Here is a 22,633-nt window from a genome sequence, read left to right on the forward strand (position 1 = left end):
TATTCAGGTTATACATCCATTTTTAGTGGAAGATTTTATTTTACACTCAAAAAATCCAAATAAAATGATCATTTCCATATATTGTTCTGTGGTAGAAAAGTCAACAGCAATTATTAAGCATTCACTATCTATCAGTTATTGTACTAAGCAGTAGGTACAGAGAAAGATGAAAAGAATCACTGATCTCCAAGAGTTAACAATATAAACCATTTTGAATTTATTGATCTATGGTGTAATATGTTGGTCTAAATCTAATTTCTACCAGTCTGATTTCCAGTTTTCCCAGTAATTCTTGTCAAATAAGGAATTCTTTCCTAAGTAATTTATATTTGGGGGCATATGGGGGGATGAACATTTTATATAGTGCCTATTATGTGTTAGCAATGTGCTAAACACTTTACAAATATTCTATATTATCCTCAAAAAACTCTTCCAGGTAGGTGGTGTTATCCTCATTTTATGGATGAAAAAACTGAAGCAGTTTAATTGATTTTATCCAAGGTCATACTGCTAGTATCTGAGGTTGGATTTAAACTCAGGTCTTCCTGCCTCCATGCTTTACTCATCAGGCCACCTAGCTGCTTTGCTGGTTACCTCATCTGCCTTCTTCCATGGGAAGTAAGACATTCGCCACTGGAAGGCTGCACTTTGATTGAATTCACACCCTATCTTGTTTGGTCTTAGAATCAGGACATTACTTCCTGCCATCTGTAAGCCATGCCAAAACCAAAAATATACTCTCTCCCCACTCCACTTTTAAATTCTAGCTCCCGATGGTCTTATCTCCCCCTATTCTCTTGGCCAGTCAATAAATAGTATGCGTTATGCACCAGACACACTGCATTAAGTTGCTTTTAGGAAGAGGCTTTTTCATTTTTGTCTTTCTAGTCACCAGTGCTTTCCATAAATGCTTAATATGCATGATGCATGAAAGCTTAGCTCATTTTCTAGGATGATTTAGATGTGGTTATTCATTCACTCATTGGTGTGGGCATCCAGGTTTGTGTGTGTGTGTGTGTGTTTTTTTTTTTTAATCCTCACATTCTATCTTAGTATCAATTCTAAGTGAGAAGAGCTAGACAATTGGGCTTAAGTGAATTGTCCAGGGTCACACAACCAGGAAATATCCCCCCCAAATTTTTTAAACCCTTACCTTCCGTCTTGGAGTCAATACTGTGTATGGGCTCCAAGGCAGAAGAGTGGTAAGGGTAGGCAATGGGGGTCAAGTGACTTGCCCAGGGTCACACAGCTGGAAAGTGTCTGAGGCCAGATTTGAACCCAGGACCTCCTGTCTCTAGGCCTGGCTCTCAATCCACTGAGCTACCCAGCTGCCCCCTATCCAAATTTTTACAATGAGACTTTTTCTGATTCTTCCAGTTGTTAGTGATGCCCCCTCCCCTCCCAGCATCTTGTACTTACTTTATTTATGGATAGCTATATTGTACCCCTTTTTAGTAGGATGTCAGCTCCTTGAGGGAAAGAACTACATCATTTTTGTATTGGTAGCCTCCTTACTTAGCATCATGTCTGACACACAGGATGCCCTGTGATTCCAGCAGTAAAGGGAACTTCCAGGTGAGTAGACTTTCTGCTCAATGCAGTCAGTAGCCACTACAGATTGTAGTCCTACAGAGTGGCCTAGAAGCTACTAAGAGTTTAAGGGACTTGCCCAGGCTCACAAAGCCAATGTGGCAAGAGGCAGACCTTGAATCTAGGTCTTCCAGACTTTTGAGGCCAACTCTGACTGCTTTTCATGCTGTGAAAGATCAGAAAGGGAGATTTGAGACCAGAAGATTAGAGGCTATTTAATAAAGCTACTGAAATAGTCTAAGCAAAAGGTGATAAGGGCCCGAACTAGAGTGGTGGCTCTGAGTGGAAAGAAGGCGCTACATGGGAGAAAACCAGCCTAAGAAGGCTGCCGCATTTAGGGTTGTTGGGTCTCCAGTAGCGGGGGTGGTCCATTTTTCCTTGCCCTAAATAGAGCAGACAGCAGGAATTAACTGTCAAGGGACTAATGAATCCTTTAGTCTTTTGGTGGAGCATGAAGAGGTAGAGGAAGGAATGGCTAGTTATAGAGGAATAAACCCAGGATCATCCGATTTGGGGCTGCAACCTTAGGTACCATCTAGTCAACTCACTGTAGAGATTACAAAACACAGAAGGGGGAGAAGACCCCCTCAAGAAGATACAACTAGTAAGAGAATAGAGGTTATGCTCTAACCCTGGGGCTACAGAGTGGGAAAACTGGAGCGGTACCACAAGGCACTAAAATTTTGAGAGTGCAAAAAAAAAGTTATAAATCCTTCTACAATGGCTACAATAACTAATTCTCTTTCCCACTTAACTGAATGCCTCAAGTATTCCTTATATTATTTCCTATGATGAAGATTTGGGAATGATTCTTACAGACTACCCCAAAGACCAAAATTGCTAGTTATAACTGCACAGGACCTTTCACCATAATCAACGCAAGATGTCAAGGCAATGTTAAGAACCTTTGACTCTTAGTATGTTCCTGATTAATTTAAATCATGAAGAAAAACTAATTAAGTATAGAATTGTGGCAACTCAAGTTGGAAGCTGAGACCAAATTCAACTTTTTCACTCATTCTCTCACTGTGTGGTACTGGGTTAGGCCACAACTTTCTTTGAGCCCGTTTCCTTCTCTGTAAAATAATGGTATCGAAGTCCCCAAATTCAGCTCTGAGACTATAATTAATGCGGTCTTCAACCTTCTTGCATAGGATGGATTTGTGGAGCTCCTCTAGCTGTGAAGAGCACAGTTTGTAGGCTGCCTCTCCCTCCTGGAAGCAGCAAGTCTCTCTTCCTATTGGACTCAAATCCTGCTACCAGGGCATCTGCATTGACTACTGTGGGGAACCCATCAGATTCCATTCAGATGTTTATTTTGGAAGCTGTCATAAAGATAGATTGTTCTGGTGCAAAAGCAAAGTGACTACTTCCTTGGGAGAAGAATCACTGACCCCATCCTCTGCAGGCTGAGTCCAAGTGCATAGGGGTGGGCAGCTTCTCTCCTAAGAGGCATGGCTGAAGGGGCACTATAAGCTACAGCTAGCTGCTCCTGTGTCTAAGGGTTATCAGTACAAAGGCCAGTGCATCCAGTCTTAAGTCTTCCCTTCCTCTTAACTGTTGTTGGGGCCATGCAAAGATCACGGACCAGGAGATCTGAGTCTTTACCAGTGACCGTGTGGAAATCTGTTTGTTCATTCACTTAAGAGTCTCTCTTGGTCAACAAAGATATCAGCACCAACTCCTTTCTCCATGACAACCTCTTCACACTGTGGGGGTGAGGAGATTAGGGGGCAACTAATAGTTCTATAGTGCTTGATTGCAAAGCACCTTGTTTGATCTCTCAATATCTCTAGGAGAGAAGAAATAGAAGTATTTTTAAAATGAGTTGGAAGAGATTTTGGTAGTCATTCTGCATCTGTCTGAATACCCTCAATGAAGAGGATCCCACTATCTTCTGAATATTAGCATAACTGTTTTAGATTAATAAAAAAATTGGTAAAGAGAGGTCAAGGTGGCAGGGCATTGAATGAGTTGGGTAAAGAGTCAGAGGACTTATGTTTGAATTCAGATTACATACCTTACTACTACTCTGTGATCTTGAGCAACTCTGAATCTCTCCAAGCTCTGGTTCCTCATCTCAAAAATTTTGAGGTTGGAGTAGATTATTTCTAAAGTCCTTTCTGGTGCAAAAAATCTGTTAATTTTATTATTCTAAATTACTTGCTTATGGTCTGTAAAAATAGGGCACAAGTAGAGGTCAGAAATAAAGACAAATCAAGTCTGACATTCAATTCAGTGTTATTCCCACTTTATCAGAAAGTGCTTTAACTTGGGATCCACAGAGAGATTTGGGGGGGGGCGGAGGGACTATGAACATAAGAAAAAAATTACACCTTTATTTTCACTAACTTCTAAAATTTTGTATTTCCTCAATTATGAATTCTTTTTTGAGAAGGTGCTTGTATGCTTTACTAAGAGGTCCATGACACAAAAAAGGTTAAGAACTCCTACATTTTACCATACTGCCTTCCCCTAAGACAGGATGAAGTATGGTTAATGCATTCGGAGTGAAAGAATATGTCTTTCCTTAGATCTGTATCTGAGTACTTTGGGGTTCCAAAAGGTCTCTTGGTAATCTAGTTCCTAAAGGTGAGGTTATCACCCCACCACCACCCCCAGCCACAGAGCAAACGCATGGCAGACTTGAAGCTTGGTATTGCCCTTTCCTTAAAGCCTTCCCCAAACCAGCCAGCTAGCACTATTGTGTTGTTCCCTCCAGGTAGAAGTTATCAACCCAAATCCAAAGGGCCCAAATGAAAAGAGACTAGGAGCAACTTTTCAACAGGTCTTTATTTTTGCATTATATTTGTTACACAGTGTTTGAAACCTAAAGAAATACATTTTTTTCTCTTCAAATTGATGTGTATATAAATATCATTTGTTAAGTCTGTACTCATCACACTCAACTCCATGGTCTGTCTTGCCCCATGTCCAGGCTAGAATCACCCAGCTGTGACTAATGAATATCAAAGGGCCTTTAAGAACATTTGAGATTTGTGGATAGATGGAGAGAAGGTGAGATAAGCCAGATTTGTTGAAGAGTCATAGAGAAAAATAAACATCTTAATAAAAAGGGAAAACCAGCTAATGTTTCCCAGCTGGTTAGTCAGGGCTGGTTTCTGGAGGGAAGGTAGGAACCTGCCTGGGACACAATTTGTTTCATTCACTCTTCTCTCCCCTAGTGGTCTGTAGTAGGAAGATATCATAGCCTGGGAAAAATAAACATTCAGTAACAATGAACTCTAGAGCCCCAGCTCCTTGGCCAAAGTTGGCTTCAGTCCGGAATTCTTCTCTTGGTAGGAAACAGGTTTGACAGCTAAGCTCTGACATAAACAGTTGAGAGGCAGGTCCTAGGTGTGCATGCTTCTTTGACCCTTGAAGCAAGGACCCTACTTCCACCCTGAGATTGCTCAGAGAGGTTTTGCAGACCCCAGGGATGGTGTGGACTGCTTGTCCTGCATTAGCAGGAAGAGAGATTTTTAGGAGTCCCCAGGTATCTATCCTAAGCCACTAAAGGCTATCTTGAGGTGGTGTGAGGGAGCAGAGGAAACCTTTGTCCATTGCTAAAGCAGCCAGTCAATGATTCCTCTACTGATCACCTTGGAGAATGGCCTCTCTCTGTTGGCTGTCTACCAATTGACCTAGCCAGAGATAGGAATTGTAGATCTCAAATCAAGTCTGGAGCAAAAGCTTCAGGTGGAGACTTAAGGCAGGATCCAATGTAGTCCCTTTGGGATACTGGGTAGAAGCCATGGGATTTTGAGAACTCAAAGCTAAGACACAGAAGTTAGTTTAGTGTGAAAGGTCTGAGCTGAAAACATACCAACTTCCATTTCTAGAATGTTCTCCCTGAATGACTAACTTGCCTCCAAGTCCATGATCTTTCCAGAATGCAAATGCATCCACTATTGTAACCTGTCAATCCCTGAATGAGGAGAGGGTTGCCAGGGAGGACGTCAACCAAAGGTGCAGAACACAGTCTATCCACCTGTCTCTATGTGCCTGTCTTTCCATCTTCTTGCTCCTACTTGAGGCCCAGGGACAGACTAGGGGTTCCATCTGAGGAGGAGCCTTCAGGGCACTGGTAGGTAAGGACAAAGTGGTGTCTTTGGCACAAGAGAGAAGCTGATGACTCCACAGGCGAGAGCCAAGGTTCACCCATGGACACAGTCCCCTTACTCAAAGAACCCAGGGAAGAAAGGAAGAATGAAGAGGTGATTTTGGGAATTCAGGCAGCCACAGGGGAGGAAGCAGCTCTAGAGCAGAATCCATAGAGCTTCTCTCCTGGGCTGGGCATTCTTTCAAAGCATCCATATTGGTCACACCAAGGGGATCCTCTAGTTTATGTGACACAGCAGCATATGGGGAACTTGCCAGGCACTCTGGCATGCCAACAGGGCTAACCCAGAGAGGAAGAACATGGTCAAAGGAGAAGTCTCATGAACACTCTGAATTCTTACATAAATAGAATCTCCTTATAATGCTACTCAAGTTGAAAAAATGGTCTACAACAGAAACAACTTCTGGGGTAAGGACTTTTTGGAATTAGTATAAATTATAGTTCAAAGGGCTGCTTAGGGAGAGGGATTCTTAGGTCTCCAGGTTGTTGAAAGAAACCTTGGCACATGTTCCTGCTTGCAAAGGGCAAAATCAATGCAGGTCCTGAAAGAACATGGGGTAGAGATGCCAAGAAGGTCCACAAAACACTATTTGCATCTAAAGGTGTGCAGCTATTTAGGGAGGAGAGAAGACATGATGATTGTAGGGTTGGAACTGGACCAATTGGGTTGGAAAGACCAGAGAGATGAAATGGCTGATGATCTGGTGGCTCATTCAGTTTAATATCATTCTACCCTGCTCAGGTCCTCATGTCTCCTTTCTAGGAGTACTAGCAAAAAACTTAGATTCTAAGTCTTTGTTTATGAGTCATCTACTTGTCAAATGGAAAAATGCTCCAAGCTGACTGTACAGGAAGTTGCTCTGATTACCTTCAATACTAGATCTATATATCTGCACTCCTCCTCAGACCACTTCCTTACCTTCCATGTCTTAATTTTCCAGTCTCCCAAGCTCAGACTCATTCAGAGGTTGAAGTCTTAGGCTTGGAGACCAGAAATTTAACAAAGCTGCCAAGAAACCAGTTGATAAGTTAGGGGCAGAGAAAGGAGCCAGCAGGCAAGGCAATTTTGGGATACACAGGAATACTGTCAGGAATAAAAAATCAAGGAGAGTAAGGACCTTGAACCGAAGAAGGTGTCTGCTAAGTGAGACAAATCAAATGAATCCCTGTCTCTGGTCTAGGGAGCGTACTAAGGGACGAACAAAGAATGTAGATGAATAATTGGCTCCATAAGGTAGAGTAGCATGAGAATGGCTGAAGATCAAAGAAAAGTCTGGCAAAGTCAATTTGCATTCAATGTTTCCCTAGCTCTCATGTATATCAAGTAGACTTTGAGCAGTGGCAATGCAAATCACCTGCTGGACCAATGGACTCAGATGATGTTTTGGGGGGCTCCAAGATGAAGTATGTTTTGGTCACAAGGAATTTCATAGACTAAGATGCTGTGTGACATGCACTGTTCGGAAATATGGTCATTCTTCAGGTCAAAGATATCAATGAAAAATTTCCCTCTTAATTTGTGAATGAAGTAGAGTGTCCCAGTCTTCCTGCCTTCTGGGGAGCTAGGCAGTCACACCCTGGTTCCCAGAGTTGGATTTCACAAGAGAGTACAATTCATCAGTTTATAAAGGGGGAATCTTTCATTTATAGCAGCTGTCAGTTTGACAGCTTCTGAGACAGTACCAGTCTGGAGCACCTTGGAGTATGGAGAAGGAAGAAGAGGGCAAATGGCCAACGAACTACTTCTTTTGAAATGTAAGAGGATGGACAACATGCATTCTGTATCCTTCCTTGGTCAAGACAGCAGGGCCCTCATTGCCTGAAAGGGCACGATTGACAAAACTATGCTCATGGTGTTATGTTCAGAACAACAATGATGGCCATTTTGTGCAAAAGCATCATTTCCCTACCCTTAAAGTGAGAGAAGGTATAATTCTGAGTGTCAATTTATTGTGACCAAATAAACAGAAGACTGACTTGCTTTGCCCACTAAAGTTTGAGTATAAAGTGTCATCTGCCTTTGCTGAGACATAGCTTTAGAAGCCAGTGCTTAAGCTTTTCCCTTGGGGTCCTGGTTCCTTGCCATCACTACTTCAAAGAGTCCCTTGGTTAGCAGCAAATGCCTCCTATTTGTTGTAGCCATAGACAAAGAAATGAAGATTATACTTTGGGAAATAAAGGAGCAAGTGTTCCTGGGGGTAAATTCTAGGTGCTAATAAGTACCCAAAGATCTGAAGAAGGGCACTGCCATATCATGACGATACCAGAATGATGTAAAGAGGAAGATAACTCCCTTCTCTTCCTCACTACTGAGGAGAAGGCTTCTAAGTCTAAAATGAAAGTGGGAACTCATGGTCACTTGTATGGGGGTCACTTGGGTCATCAGATGCTACCTGTGGTTGGGCCTGGCCAGGACCTTCTGCTCACTCTTTGATCTCAGGGTTACCAAGAGTCCAGCCAGACTGAGATGTGGCCCATTCTTTCCTTAAGTCCCTTCCCTTCTAAGACCTTGCTTACAACCCCTAGGCCATTTTCTTGTGCTTGGCTAGGTGAAAATTTGAGGTTGACTCATGCCTGATCTGGCTTGGGGCTACTAAGCTCAGGCAAGAAGGAAGAAGGACGGGAACCTAGTTTGAGAGGAAGTCACTGTCACCAAGTTCTGTCTGCCTCACAGAATCATCCTATTTATAGAAATTAAGACAGCTCATAGATCCACTTCCTCCTCAAACCAATTAAGACTTGCCTACCTAATATATAGAATATAAAAAATACAGAGCTTTGACATTCTCTCCTTTGTAAGTAAAATGAACATGATCCAGCTGTGGAGGAGAAGCAGGAAAGGCTAAAGACACAAGTCTCTGGCAATTCCGACATGTGCTGCCATCCATCCCTGCATTCCAACGTGGGAAATCAGGCTGAGGCCTGCTCCAGAGACAGCCACCTGCTGTGGACTCAGGAGAAAATGTTGCCACCTCAGGGCAGGTCCCACCTCTGAGGGGGAATTTCAAGTAAACAATGAAGTTAGGGGTTGCACCATTTTGACAGCTGGGTGGAGGGAATTTTGGAATAGCAGGATCAGTAGCTACGTCTGGGTCATTCTACCTGAGGGCCTTTACCATCCCCTTCCTTGGGGTCGACCTTGTAACCATAAGGTGGGATTGGTTCCCCATAAGGCCCCAAGCCCTGGGGAGGCAGAAAGGCAGAAGAAGGGAAGGCAACCAGGATGGTAACATCATGGCAGTTTTTTCCCTATTGCCATTAGTGTACCAGCCACTGGTAGGAGACAGGTTTTGAAAGGAGATAGCTGACTCCAAGAGACCCAAGGATATTCCCAAAATGCCAGGAGGAATTATAATACGAGTAAAATGTGCAAAAGGAAAAAGAAAAAGCTTCAATGACTCAATCCAAGCATCTAGGATTAATATTCCATCAGAGCATGAACACTTATTTTTTTTGGATTCTCTCCCTTCCCTCCTCCCCCTCCCCCCTTGGAATAGTCCATCTGCTCAAGTACCCAAAGTAAGACTGGCACAGCCTGGGGTAGGGGTTAGGGAGGGAGAAAGGGAAAAAGGAAGAGAAAAATCACCACAAAACAAAACAAAACAAAACAAAAAAAAAAAAAAGGTGCAAATTGGTTACCTCAGTCCTCCTTTTTCCACCCTGGGCTCTTGGGTTAGACAGGTATGCAGCAAAAATATAGTGGGTAAGGAGGAAAAACAAGTCCCCTTTTCTCCACAAAAGCAAAACCTTAGCCTTGGCCTGTCCTCAGAGGGGCCTCCTGGGAAGGGAGGGAGTGGGCAGCAAAGGCAGTCTCTGGACTGGGGCAGGGAACCTAGGCGTCCCTCCCTTTTGCTGCTGCCGCCGTTGCCGCTGTCACCACCACCACCACCGCCACCACCACTACCACAACCATCACTGCCAAAGACTGTATGGGCTGGTCTGTGGTGCTCTCCTGTCTTCTCCCTCCCTTCCCTTCCCCTAAGCAGGCATTATAGCTGGAAGCCCTCCATGGGGGCCTCAGGCTGCTGGAAGATGAACTGCTGCTGTGTCTCATCCACTCGAGGGGTCAGGCCTGTGTCTTCATCTTCTACACCAAAGTAGTGCTCAATGAGGTCAAAGGCCTTCTGGTAGATCTCTTGGTTCTCATGGCTCTGGAGAAATTCGATCTTGTCTAAGCCTAGGGGGATAGAGGAAAGAGAAGAGGCATGAGGGCTCCACTTGGACAGAAACCACAGAATCTCAGCCTAGAAGGGACCACACAGAGGCCCTCCCTGCCCCCAATCCTGTCCAACCTCTACAGAAACAGGAAGAAACTTTGATGTGTTACCCCTATTCCTCCTCCAAGGAGTCATCCCACCTCTAGGAGAAGTCTCTTTGGCTTCTGGAGAGTCCTACAAGTTATGAAGTTTCCCTTATTGGAGCTGAGTCTATGTCTACAAGTTCCATCCATCATTGCAACTTCTATCTCAGGACAAGCAGAGCAAGACTAACATCAATTCTACATGATGAAACTTTGCTGTAGATCATGTGCCCCTTAGGGTTCTTTCCTTCCAAACTAAGCCCCATGGTTCTTCAAACAGATCTTCATAAGAGTCTCCTTTCTTTTTGTCAACCCTGGCATTTTCTAAGTAGATTTGTTTGTCAATGACCTTGTAAAATGTGACTGAGAAACAATTGTCTGATAAAGCAGAACCAGTATATAGGGCAGGTAGCAGAGCTAGGGTCTCCCTGAACGTGGACACTATGTGTCTCTATGGGAATATAGACATTCAAGCATATGTTGCTTCCAACCCACAAGGGCCTGTTATCCTTTAATGTTAATAACTTTTTAATGTAAACTCTTCCTAGATTAAGGAGGTGGCTATGACCCCCAAACATGCAATATTTATTTTCTCACCTTCCCTCAAAGTATACCTACTCTGATCTTGGTTTGTATTTTTTTTTAAAAATCATGCCATGCTTTCCTTTTATTTATTAACCCCTTTACAAGCACAGGTTACCTGTGGCAGAGCCTTTCAAGCTCATATTGGTCTGATAAAGCACAGTCAGCATAATGACCCCAACATAGTGATGCCATTTTGGTCCTTTTCAAGCATGAAGGACAACTACCATGCTATACCAATCATACGAACTTTTGCTTTAGAAAGTAGAAGCCGTATCTCTATGGCTGGCAACCACTGACAGAACTTCAAAAATAGTTCTTCCTAGGGCTTTTATGAGCTCTGTGCCCAGCCACAATCAGAATTCCATAACACCCAAATAACATTTGCTATATGGCTGAGAACTGATAAATAAAATTGTCCAAGTATTCCAAACTGGAAAAGTCATCCTAATGTTATCCATAGAGGTTAATGGAAATCTGGAGGAGTAACAGAAGTCAGAACACCTGGGTTCCAGTCCTGGTTCTGAAATTTATTAGCCAGGTGATCCTGGGCAAGTCGCTTCACTATGTCTCATTCTTTCTGTCACAGACAAAAACTACTCAGTTCATAAAGCTGCTGTGACAAAAGTGCTTTGTAAACAGGAAGTGAGCCATCATGATCATGACTTATTAGCTCTACTAAACTAGGCAACACAGCCTTCAAGGTGAACCTCCACATATGCATTACCATGGTGATGAGAAATCAATGAAAATACTGAATACAAAGCCCTCTAACAATAACATTAAAGGAGGGAGAAGGTCACTGATACTACCTACCGTAAGCTTCTTCAATGAGGCCACAGTAGGGGTTGGCCCCTGCACCGGTCCGCTTAGCCTCTTGCTCACCCAACCGGAGGATGTTTTCAAGACCGTTGAGGGCAACCTGTACGATCTTAGAGTCCATCACAGTCAGCAAGTCACACAGAGGTTTGATACAACCCAAAGTAACCAGATACCTGGATGGTAAGGCAAATGCCAGAAGTTAAAATATAACACACCACTAGTCTTTGGCTTATTGGCTCCCCAAAATTCCTCCTGCAGAGGGTTAGATTCCTAACTCACCTTGGGAAAGCAATGTATCAACTTCAATGTCAATTATTTTAGGTATTTAGTTACTATTTTAGGTATTGATGGTCACTGTTCCAATGAGTCCCACCCAGGTTCTACCCAGCAGCTTTCTGGGCTGCTTCTTTGACCACTTTACAAGGTGTATTTTAGGTATACAAAAAAGCATTTGTATCTGTTAAGAGACAAACATACTTCACTTGTTGGATAATGTCTAAGCTTAATATTAAAAATATTTTCCATCCACTAATGTGAAACTGATCATTAAAAAAATCCTTACTTTCTGCTTTAGTAACAATTCTGAGACAGAAGGGCAAGGGATAGGCAAACAGTAGTTAATGACTTGCCTAGGGTCACACACACAGCTAGGAAGTGTCTGAGGCCAGATTTGAACCCAGGTCCTCCTAATTTTAGTCCTGGCACTCTATCCACTGTGCCGTCCAGCTGCCCCTGTAACTGATCATTTTAAACTTTTATCTCTTTATAGTCTATGTCCAAAAGATGAAAATATTTAACAACAGCTGAGGCAAGTATGTCACTGGGAAAGTAAAGCATCTACACTTTTCTTAGGCTCCACTGTCTCTAGAGGGAGTCACCCTGGATTTCCATGATAATCCAGCTGGCTCACCTTATCCTTATTTGGCTAGAATAGAGGAAAGGTTTCTTAGGCAAAGGCAACTTGCAGGTGTGTGTTCATATGATAAGCTCAAATGGCTGTTTTAGGGGATGGATACCACCTAGAGCTTGAGGGTAGGTGGAGTGAGGTGGGTGGGGTGTGCCATAGGGAAGGGAGTGCCAAGTACCTGATTTGCTCAGGAGTCCCTCCTGATGTGGCGTTGGTGATGGCCCAGGCAGCCTCTTTCCTTGTTCGGAATTCAGCTTTCTGCAGTATCTCGATCAACACAGGAAAAATATTTGCATCTATGACAGCCTAAAGCAGGGGAAGAAAGTGGAGCATGTGGAAGTAGGTGATAGCTCTAGCTAAGGACTTTCCTAGTCCAGAGAATAAATAACAGAACAGATTCTGCCAATCAGAAGATCTTCATCTGAAGGGCGGCAGCTAGGTGGCTCAATGGACTGAGCCAGGGCTAGAGAAAGGAGGTCCTGGGTTCAAATCTGACCTGAGACATGTCCTGGCTGTGTGACCCCAGGCAAGCCACTTAACCCCTATTGGCCAGCCCTTATGGCTCTTCTGCCTTGGAACTGATACACAGAATTGATTCTAAGATGGAAAAAAAATAATCTCTGGGGCTTTTCAATTACAATGGACTTAAAAACACACACACACACACAACAAAACCTTTACCATCTGTCTTAGAATTGTTACTATGGAAAGGTTCTATCTCCCTCCACTGAGCCATCCAGCTATTCCTATAACTCTTGACACAGATGAAGAGAAGGAACAATAGAGAATCTGGCTTAATTCTTATGGACCTTTTGTCCACTAGGTTCAACCTTGGTCTCATTTCTAAGAGTAAAACTGAAATTCTGCCCTTTGGAAGCAAACACCTAAGGGCCTTACCTTCTGGATTTCCCACAAGGCAGTGTTGGCAAACCTTTTAGAGACCAAATACTGAGACTGCAACCCTAACGCTGCATGTGAACCCCCTGTCTTACCCCAGACAGGGGAGGGAGGAAGTGCCCCTCTGGGCTACTGGGAAGAGAAGTGGGTTGGCTCATGTGAGAAATGTCCTCAGGCCTGGTGGAGAGGGGGAAGGGAGCAGCTCCCTCTGGCATGCATGCCATAGGTTCACCAATACGAATATGGAGTCAAAGATTTATAAGGGGCCTAATGCTTTCTACTGTTGCTAGTTGAATAAAAAGCCTTTTTTCTTCTCTACCTGTATCTGGGCCCTGTTTCCAGCTGTGATGTTTGAAATGGTCCAGCAAGCTTCTTTCCGGATTGACTCCTTGGGACTACTCAGTAAGTGGAGGAGGCAAGGTAGGGCTGAACAATTAAGTATTACCTGAAGAAGAATACAGAGTTAAGATTGGCATTTTATTTATGAGATTTCCATCTGTCATTCTAGTATTTAGAGTGCCCAAAGACAAAAAGAAATCTTTGGTTCCAGACACCAGGAGCTGACATTTGGCAGGGACAGATGTCCTTGTCTGACAGGTCTTGAATTTGTAGTCTATTTTGCAGGGGGTGGCCTGAGGAAAGGGGTGGGGTGTGGGGGGTGGGCAGCAGCGCTGCATGCTTCCCTCCTTACCTGGGTCTGGATATCATCACCAGTGACAATGTTGCCTACTGCTCGAAGGGCAGGAGAGGCCACTTTGTAATCGTTGTGCCTGTGAAGAAAAGGCAAGCCCCAAAGAGATCAGATTAGTCTAGGATAAATACTCAATACAGAGCTTAGCTGATTTGAGGGGTGGTGAAAAAAATGACTAGAAAATCTAGAGAAAGAAAAGACCACACAAACCACCTAACCAAATTTTTGAGATGAGGAAACAGGCCATATGAAGGTTAAATTACTTGATCAAACACTGTAGAGGTTGGGATTCAGAACCATGGCCAGATTCCAAATCTAGTTATCTTTCCACTAAACCAAGTTAACTTCATAGGTCACCTAGTTCAATTCCATGCTGATAACAAATCCCATGTACAAAATTCCTGTTAGGTCACAGGCTGTGGATAGTTTTAATTGTTTTCCCTCAAACTGAGCTGACATGTGTCTTTCTACAATTTTAGCTATCACTATAGTCATTTAATAACAGGGAAAATGTCTATGGCTCTTTTAAGGTTTGCTAAGTGCTTTATAGATATATCCAATTTACTTTTTTTTTTTTTTTTTGCTTTTCTCAGACATTTAAAGACAGTGATCCAATTCCCCCTCAGTCTTCTTCTAGTTCCCAGAAATGCAACTCTGATGTTATCCACAGTTCCCTATTCTCACATGTCCCATGTATCTAATGAGCTGTAAGATCCTTTTTTTTTTTTTTTTTTTTTTGCCTCTACTGGCTTTCCTCAGTTCTCTCCCCTTCTCATTACTTTGGTGAGGCTTTCATCATCTCTTTTCCTGGGCTCTCTCTTTCTTTTTTAAAAACCTTACTTTTTATCTTAGAATCGATACTAAGTATTGGTTCCAAGGCAGAAGAATAGTAAGGGCTAGGCAATTGGGGTTAAGTGACTTACCCAGGGTCACACAGCTAGGAAGTATCTGAGACCAGATTTGAACCTAGGACTTTCTGTCTACAGGCCTGACTATCTAATGGGCCACCTATCTGTCCCTCTCCTGGGCTATTTCAAAGTCTCCTAAATGGTTTCCATGCTTCAAGTCTCTTCCCCTCTCCCATCTATCCTCTATGAAGCTTTCAAAGTGATTTTTCTGAAGGGGATGTCTAACCATGTAACTTATTCAAATTCCAGTGTATCCAACTGACTCTAGAATAAAATACAAACCCTTGTATGGCTGTAAAGATTGCCTAGCCCTGGCTCCAACTTTATAGAGAGTCCCCAAAATCTTGGATTTTGGAGACATCTTGCATCTTACTTCTTTTTTCCCTCTCTAATCTAATGGGTCATCTAGCTCTTTCTCACATTCTATCTCTGGGTCTTTTTCTTACCTTTAAAAAAAGTTTTTATTGATATCTGGTGTTTCTTACATCATAGTTATTTCCCATTATTCCTCCCTATCTCCATAATACATGAAAAATATAGTATTTTCCAAAGAAGAAAAAAAAAATCAGCGTAACTGATCAAAACTCTGAAAATCAATGCAGTGTTTGATACCCTAAGGACTACCACCTCCATAAAGAGGTGGCTGGGGTGTTCTTTCCTATTTCCAGTCTTGCTTGCTCTGTGTCTCTCGTGCCCCTTCTCCTTGTATGACCTCAGCTCGAGCACTTTCAATAAGCCTGGCTTGATCCCAAAGGCTAAGAGCCCTCCCCCTCCCTTAAATGTCCAACATTTATTCTGTGGAGATGTATTTTGAGAGCAAGGGCTAATTCATTTCTATCTCTGTATACCCAGACCTTTGCACAGTGCCTGGCATGTTGGGGCTAGCCTAGCACAAAGAACTTAATAATTCTCTCCTTAGACAAAATACTCTGACCTTTCAATAATATCAAATATTGTTAAATTAGCGAAAGAAGGACAGATAATATTAACCCCAATTAAGGGCAAAATTTAGGTGTAAAGTTTCTGTAATTTGCCCACAGTCAAAGAATTTGTAAACATCAGGGAAAGGCCTGGGACTCAGTCCACTGACGCCAAGATCAGTGTTCTTTCCACTAAAGAAACTGTTTGGAATGATTCTCCAGAGCTGCACAGACAAGGAGCCCCAGGTTCAGGTGAGCCTACAATGGCTTCTCTTTGCTGAGCTGGGAATGAGGTTCTCTAGCACTCACATCAAGAGCTCCACCAGTCTCCGACAGACTCCAGAGTCTATGACAGCTTGAATCTTCTCATTGGGGCCATCAGACAGATAGGAGAGGGCCCAGCAAGCATCTGCCAGCAAGTCTGAGTCACTGCTGAATAGCAAACGGGACAACACGGGCAAACAAGGAGAAACCTGCAGAGGCACAGGGAGAGATGCTCAGACACCTCGGGAGAGCCCTCTTTTCATCTGCCCAGAGTTTTAGCACCCCTAGGTAGCACTTAGGTACAGGCGAATCCCTGATGGGTCCCTTTCTGCCCCCTGAATGGGAGGAGAGGCAGCTTTTCCCAGAAATGACTGCCCAGGAGTAACAATAATCATCATCATGGGGCTCAACTTTCTAGAAGCCTTTCATGACTTAATAAGGCCTTTCTATGCAACCTTGTGGGCATAGGTGGCAAAGTGAATAGAGTGCCAGGCCTGGAGTCAGGAAGACTCATCTTTCTGAGTTCAAATCTGGCCTCAGACACTTCCTAGCTGTGTGACCCTGGGCAAGTCACTGAACTCTACTGCCTCAGTTTCCTCATCTGTCAAATGAGCTGGAGAAGGAATGGCAAACCTTACTGGTATCTTTGCTAAGAAAACCCCAAATGGGCTCACAAAGAGTCAGACATGACTGAAAATGACTCAATAACAACAAAAGTGCAACATTCCTGCTAGTACAAGGATTTTTCTCTTCTCCCCATTTTATAGATGAGAAAATGGAGGCTTGTTCAAGGAGGTGAGGTGACTTGTCCAGAGTTACACAGCTAATTGGTGCAGAGTCAGGATTCTCACCTCCTTGTTCTAATACTAGAGTTCTTTCTTCTACCTCACACCAAACTAAGATGCTTTTCTGGGAACTTCTCAAAAAAACCTAATGAAATGGTTTTCTAGCCAAGGAAAAGCTCTCTCTCTGGACCCATTCTTCATAGAAAGCTGCTCTTTGTGGAGGTCATGGGGAGAGGAGATGCACAACTGGCTCACCTTTTCGAATTCAGGGGGTGGATTCTTTCCTCGGCACAGGTTTGACAGGGCCCAGACAGCATTCCGGGTCATCGTCACACGTGTGGATTTTGTGAGGAGTCTGAGGGAAATGCAGCATATTAAGTCAAGTCTGGGGTGCTCAGGCCCAGGTATAAAGCCTGGAAGAGACCCACAAACTCAGCATGACTGAGACTTTTAAGTGGGTCAGGAAGTTGAGCTGAGTGGCGCTGCCAACCTTATGTCATAAAGCAGGCTCAGAGAATTTCCTGAGAGTGAAGGCTACAGAAGCTTGATCTTTAGAGATCCTGGGGCGTACACTCCCACCTTCTCACTTTATGAGTGGTTCAGATGTGGCTAGTCATTCTCCGAGTTCCTACTATGCCATAAGGAATTATATGCTGCTGATTTCCGAGAGCTGTTATTTCATGGGTGATAGAAATCTGATCACAGGACAAATTTAGAGCTGAAGGGATGCCAAGAGACCATCTTAGTCCAGACCTTTCATTTTGCAGATGAGGAAAATGAGGGCGGTAACATGGCCTGCCCAGGGTCACTCAGATGGTAAGCCTCAGTCATGAGATTTAAATTCAGATCCTCTGACTCCAGAAATCAAGTTCTTCCCAGTGTCACACCTTTCTCCAAATCACAGCTCTTTCTTGCTTTAGCAGAGGGTCTCATGAACTGCCAGGGCCAAAAAATGTTACCTGGTGGCCAACCTTCTAATGATAAGCCTGTGTTCTTTGTTAGGTCAGTGGAAAATATACCTTGGATGGTAAATATAATTAGTCCCTGGACCTGTATTTAAGGTCTTTTCAGCTGAGATAGAGATGTGACTTAAGAAAAAGTGACACTCATTGGAAAGGGGTGTCTTGCATAATAAGCATGAATGTCTACCTGTTTAGTCAAAAGCAAATTAATGCTGGCATAAATAATGATGATTTTCAAAGAATCAGAGAATGCCCAAGTTGGACTACAAAAGTCATCTGGTCAAATGCCCTCATTATATACACCAAGAAACTGAGCCCATATTTGCTCTATGTCACTCAGGAAGTAAGCAGGGAAATTGTGTCTTTAAATAAGGGACTAATATTTGAAATCTTTCTTTTCCCACCACACCATGCAGCTTCTTAGAATTCTCAGAAGCCTTTGCTGTACAGGGCATTTTTCTATTATGCAGCCTGTAGAGGACACCAGCTGCCCCCCATAATTCAACAGATCCAGGGATGCCCTGGGCCAAGGGGCCTGAGGTTACTCACATCAACAACGGTGGAAGAATGGCACAGTTCAGAACATAATCTCTACAGACAGAGCTGTCACCGGCTATGTTTCCCAGGGCCCAGACAGCCTGAAAGGAATAAAATGGCATTCTTAACTATATAGCTCATGTGGCTACTGAGAACATTTGGTCACCTATCCAACTCAGACTCATTTTGTGGACTCGTTAACTCACAGAGAACAAACTCTTGTCCTCAGACCCACAGGCATTAAAGACAGCTGGGATTCAAATTCTTCAAAACTATTGATTTTTCATTGCACCAGAGTCCATTTAAATAGGTGCTTTGAGGACATACGGCTCATAAGGCTAATGTAAGTTTTCTAGAGTCTAGCCCTCAGCCCTGGTCACCCTACCGCACCACCCCCCTGCCTTCTCTAGACCTTGGTAACTCCAAAGACAGTCCAACCTACACTTTCCTGGAATGAGGGGGAGATTGCCCAGGTAGTAGCTTTGGAGCATCCTTAGATAAGACCTACACAATTAGTAATGACGAAACATCTGTTCACAGCCTTTGATCAGAACTTAGGCGAGGGAGACTCTGCTCACTTCCAATCAGTTAATTACCTGTTCTTGTACATCCTCAAAGTCAGAGTTAAGTAATTCTATGAAGATAGGGACAGCCCCAGCTTCGATGACAATTTTGGTCTGTTGTGAGGTTCCGGAGGCAATGTTGGTCAGGGCCCAGGCAGCTTCAAACTGAAAGAGGCATGGTGGGAAATAGGTTACTGACATTTGTGCTGGGGAGACTGGAACTGCAATGTGTGGGATAGGGTGTGCCCATTAAATGTATCCCATGGTTCAGAAGGATCCCTCCCCACCTTATGTGGAACAGAACCCGAGGTTGGTGATCAAGAACTGATGGAAACCACCTGCTTCCGCCACAGGAACCCCAAGCCAGACATGCAGTAGGACCCTCCCTAGAGGTCAGGCTGGGGAATCACAGAATGTTAGCGCTGAAAGGGACCTTAGAGATCATTCAGCCCAACCTCCTCATTTTACAGGACTCGAACCCAGGTCTCCTGACTCCCAGTCCGGTGTTCTTTCCATTACACCACGCTGCCTCCCACTCGAGGCTGCCTGGTTTCAGGTGGTCTTGAGGGCGAGGGGGCAGATCCCATTTCTTGCCAGCCGCCTGAGGGGTGTGGGGGAAAGCCCTGTCACACCCTCTTGCTCCCTCCCCCCACCATCCAAAGTATAATAGCACTTGAGGCAGCAAACCCTAATGGGTCTCTGTACCCAACACCTTCCTTGTAATCACCTGTAATGTGCAGTTCTCGCTCCTCTTCAGAAATTCCACAAACCTGTCCACCACTCCAGAGGTATTGATCACCTCATCTATGGGAGGATTTGGCTCTGAGGGGAAAGGTCAAGAATCATTAGAGGTTTAAGCTTCATCCAACTCCCTGGCTGGGACTTCTTTCTGGTGATAATGGCAACCTTTTAGGAGTCTTTTCTCAATCAACACAAACATTTGAGCCTTAAACAAAGTTCTATGGCCCTTTCTAGGTAAAATGCCTGCACTACCCTCAGTCACCACTAAACGATTTCTTGTGATCAAGTCACCAAAAAAGTTTTAATGTGAGAAAATGAGGGGAAGGTGACTAACTGAGTAAGGAATACCAAGGACTCAAAAGCACTTATATCCTGAAGGAACAAATCTATCTCCCCCTTCCCATCTGAGAATGTTTCCTCATCTGTAATATGAAGAATATTACTAGGTTACCTCTTGCCTTAATAGGGGTGTTTCAAGGAATGCTCCTGATAAGACTGCAAAATGCTACTGTGATACTATTGCTATTCAGAAAGCAGGTGGCCCTGCAAGATGATGATTCTTTTCTATGTGACTCCCCTGCTTCCAAGACTCAGGAAAACTTCTGGTCCCTGTAGAACTTAATGGAATTTAACAGGACCAGAAGAATGCCCCTTGCCAGCCTCTGAAGGCTTTAAAGATAGCTGTCCGGCTTCTCTTTTCCATGCTAATACCTCTAGTTCCTTAAGGAGAGAAATATACTGCCAAGCTGTGCCACTTATTTCCTTCTCGAGTACAAGAGTGTCTTACCCTTTGAGAGCAGCTTGCGGAATTTCTGTGTGGTTGCTAACTGCAGGTCAGAGTCTTCAGAAAAGAGCATCTCCACCATATCTCTTGTGATCACTCTTTCCTAAAGGGAAATGATAGAACTGGGACTCGATAAGTAACCAGAGAGTTAAGTTTCCAAGTTCCCCCTGGGGCTTGTATCCAGAAGCTCTACTATGGAAAGTCTCTTGGGGTAGAGTAAGAAGATACTAATAAAAATACCATCATAGGATGTAATGTTAACAGGGACCTTTGAAGTCATTTAGTTCAATCCTTTCATTATTTTATTTTAAAAAAATTTTAGTCTTACTTTTCTGTCTTGTCTAAGTACTGTCTAAGTACTGGTTCCAAGACAGAAGAACAGAAAGGGCGAGGCTATTGGGGTTAAGTATCTTGCCCAGGATCACACAACTAAGAAGTGTCTGAGGCCACATTTAAAGCTAGGACTTCCATCTCCAGACCTGGCTCTCTATCCATTGAGCCACCCACCTAATTGCCCCAAACCCTTCATTATAAAAAAAGAGAAAATAAGGCCTTTTGCCAATGTCAAACCAGTTTTAAATAGCAGAACAAATTCCTTTCTTCCTCATTCCAAATCAAGTGCTCAGTCTACTCTATCTACTCCCTTTACACTCTCTGCATGGCCCTATAAAGATCAATCAATAAAGAAAATTCCTCTAAGTTCTATCCTACCTTCTGCTGCCACATAGCTTAATGAGGAAAAAATTTAGGATGCTCAAACTATTCTTACTCCTGATGATTCTAGGATGGACAACAATTATTACTACTCTCCACATAACTTGCTTTAGTGCCTGGTCTATATGGACTATTAGGATGACAACCAGCATTTCTTTTAAGACAATAATGATAGCAAAAAAGAATCTCTCCCTCTCCAATTATGGATGTTAACAGGAACCAACATGACATGCCCAATCTCAGGTTTATGAAAGTAAGAATCCCCTAATATTTTACACTCAAGCCTTACCCCAGTGGTGGAGGTGACATAGGAGTCCATGAGTAGTGTGTCAAACATGGCAGCATCTTCACTGATTAGTTCTACATTTCTTCGTTTAAAAAGCTGAAGGTAAAAGTTAGAGGGATCAAAAGCACGTATGTTTGTTAGCACTCATTTATAATGTCCAAGGCCAGCCCAGCCCTTCCTCTTTTGATATCTCTCAGTAAAGTCAATGACAGAAAGCCAGTCCAGAAGATGAACCAACCTGGACCAGACTTCTAAGTGTAGAAGAATATAACTTAATAGGCTTCAAACTCATACCAAGAGCCAAGAACCTTATTTGTTAGTAAAACCCTAAGACAATGAAATCAATTGAAATCAGAATTACCAGCTCTGCTTATAGCATCAGTAAAGATGGCTCTGGGAGGTTCATAGCAGGAGGTAGGGGTCATGAAAAAGAACTTAAAACTTCATTTTGTTGTCATTTTGTGAATATCTATATGAAAGAAACTGATAGCAAGTGAGGAGATCATAAATAGTAGCAGGTAAGTGAGTGTACTTTGGCTTTGGGGATTAGATAGGGATTAAAGGAAAAAAGTCAAAATATCAGTTATGTATAAAGTATCCTGCTGGATATTTTAGGGGATTACAGAATGAAATTACAGAAGAAATAGCCAGAGCCCTTGAGTTTATAGTCTATTTGAGGCAAATAAGATGTGTTTTATGCTTTTTTTTTAAAAAATACCCTTGTTTTCTGTCTTAATTATCAACCCCTGAGACAGAAGAATGTCAAGGGCTAAGCAATCAGGGTTGAGTGACTTGCCCAGGGTTGCAAAGCTAGGAAGTGTCTGAGGCCAGATTTGAATCCAAGCCCTCCCATTTCTAGGCCTGGCTATGTTTTTCACACAAGTCTTAGGTGAGTTCTGAGGGCAAAGAAATTACTTTGAGTCATGATGGTTAAGAAAAGTTTCATTAAGAGGCAGGACTAGTGCTAAACTTTAATGGCTAAGGTAACACACAAACAACTAAATAGGCCTCAAAGCAGGGGATGGGGTGCAGGTTGGGAGCTGAGATTGGAGGAAAAAAAAAAGGCAAGCACATGGTGAGTAGTTCAGGGGGTACAAGGAATAGCCTAATCTGATAGTGATCTCTCTTCCTTTCCTTCACCAACAAGCTGCTTTGCAGGGAGACAAGGGAATAAGAATAATTAGGGGAGACATCACAAAAGTTCCTGCCTTTCTGTGCATTATCTCATACTAGTTTCCTTTAATACAGGATTACAGC

At 43.2% G+C, this 22,633-nt stretch overlaps 1 protein-coding gene across 1 annotated transcript in view; it reads right to left on the reverse strand.

Annotated features, from left to right (window-relative positions):
- Positions 1-9,227: 9,227 nt before the first annotated feature.
- Positions 9,228-22,633, reverse strand: part of KPNA6 (karyopherin subunit alpha 6) — a 77,470-nt gene continuing 64,064 nt past the window's right edge. The window contains exons 3-14 of the mRNA XM_044668014.1: positions 21,380-21,472; positions 20,380-20,479; positions 19,579-19,673; positions 18,885-19,016; positions 18,301-18,389; positions 17,045-17,144; positions 16,050-16,213; positions 13,913-13,991; positions 13,541-13,666; positions 12,503-12,630; positions 11,412-11,590; positions 9,228-9,890 (exon numbers count right to left, since the gene is read on the reverse strand). Of these exons, the coding sequence (XP_044523949.1) occupies positions 9,703-9,890; positions 11,412-11,590; positions 12,503-12,630; positions 13,541-13,666; positions 13,913-13,991; positions 16,050-16,213; positions 17,045-17,144; positions 18,301-18,389; positions 18,885-19,016; positions 19,579-19,673; positions 20,380-20,479; positions 21,380-21,472 (1,473 nt within the window). The 3' untranslated portion in view covers positions 9,228-9,702. The remainder of the gene's footprint in view (positions 9,891-11,411; positions 11,591-12,502; positions 12,631-13,540; positions 13,667-13,912; positions 13,992-16,049; positions 16,214-17,044; positions 17,145-18,300; positions 18,390-18,884; positions 19,017-19,578; positions 19,674-20,379; positions 20,480-21,379; positions 21,473-22,633) is intronic.

The sequence above is a fragment of the Gracilinanus agilis genome, chromosome 3 (genome assembly GCF_016433145.1).
Source record: "Gracilinanus agilis isolate LMUSP501 chromosome 3, AgileGrace, whole genome shotgun sequence".
NCBI classification, from domain to species: Eukaryota; Metazoa; Chordata; class Mammalia; order Didelphimorphia; family Didelphidae; genus Gracilinanus; species Gracilinanus agilis.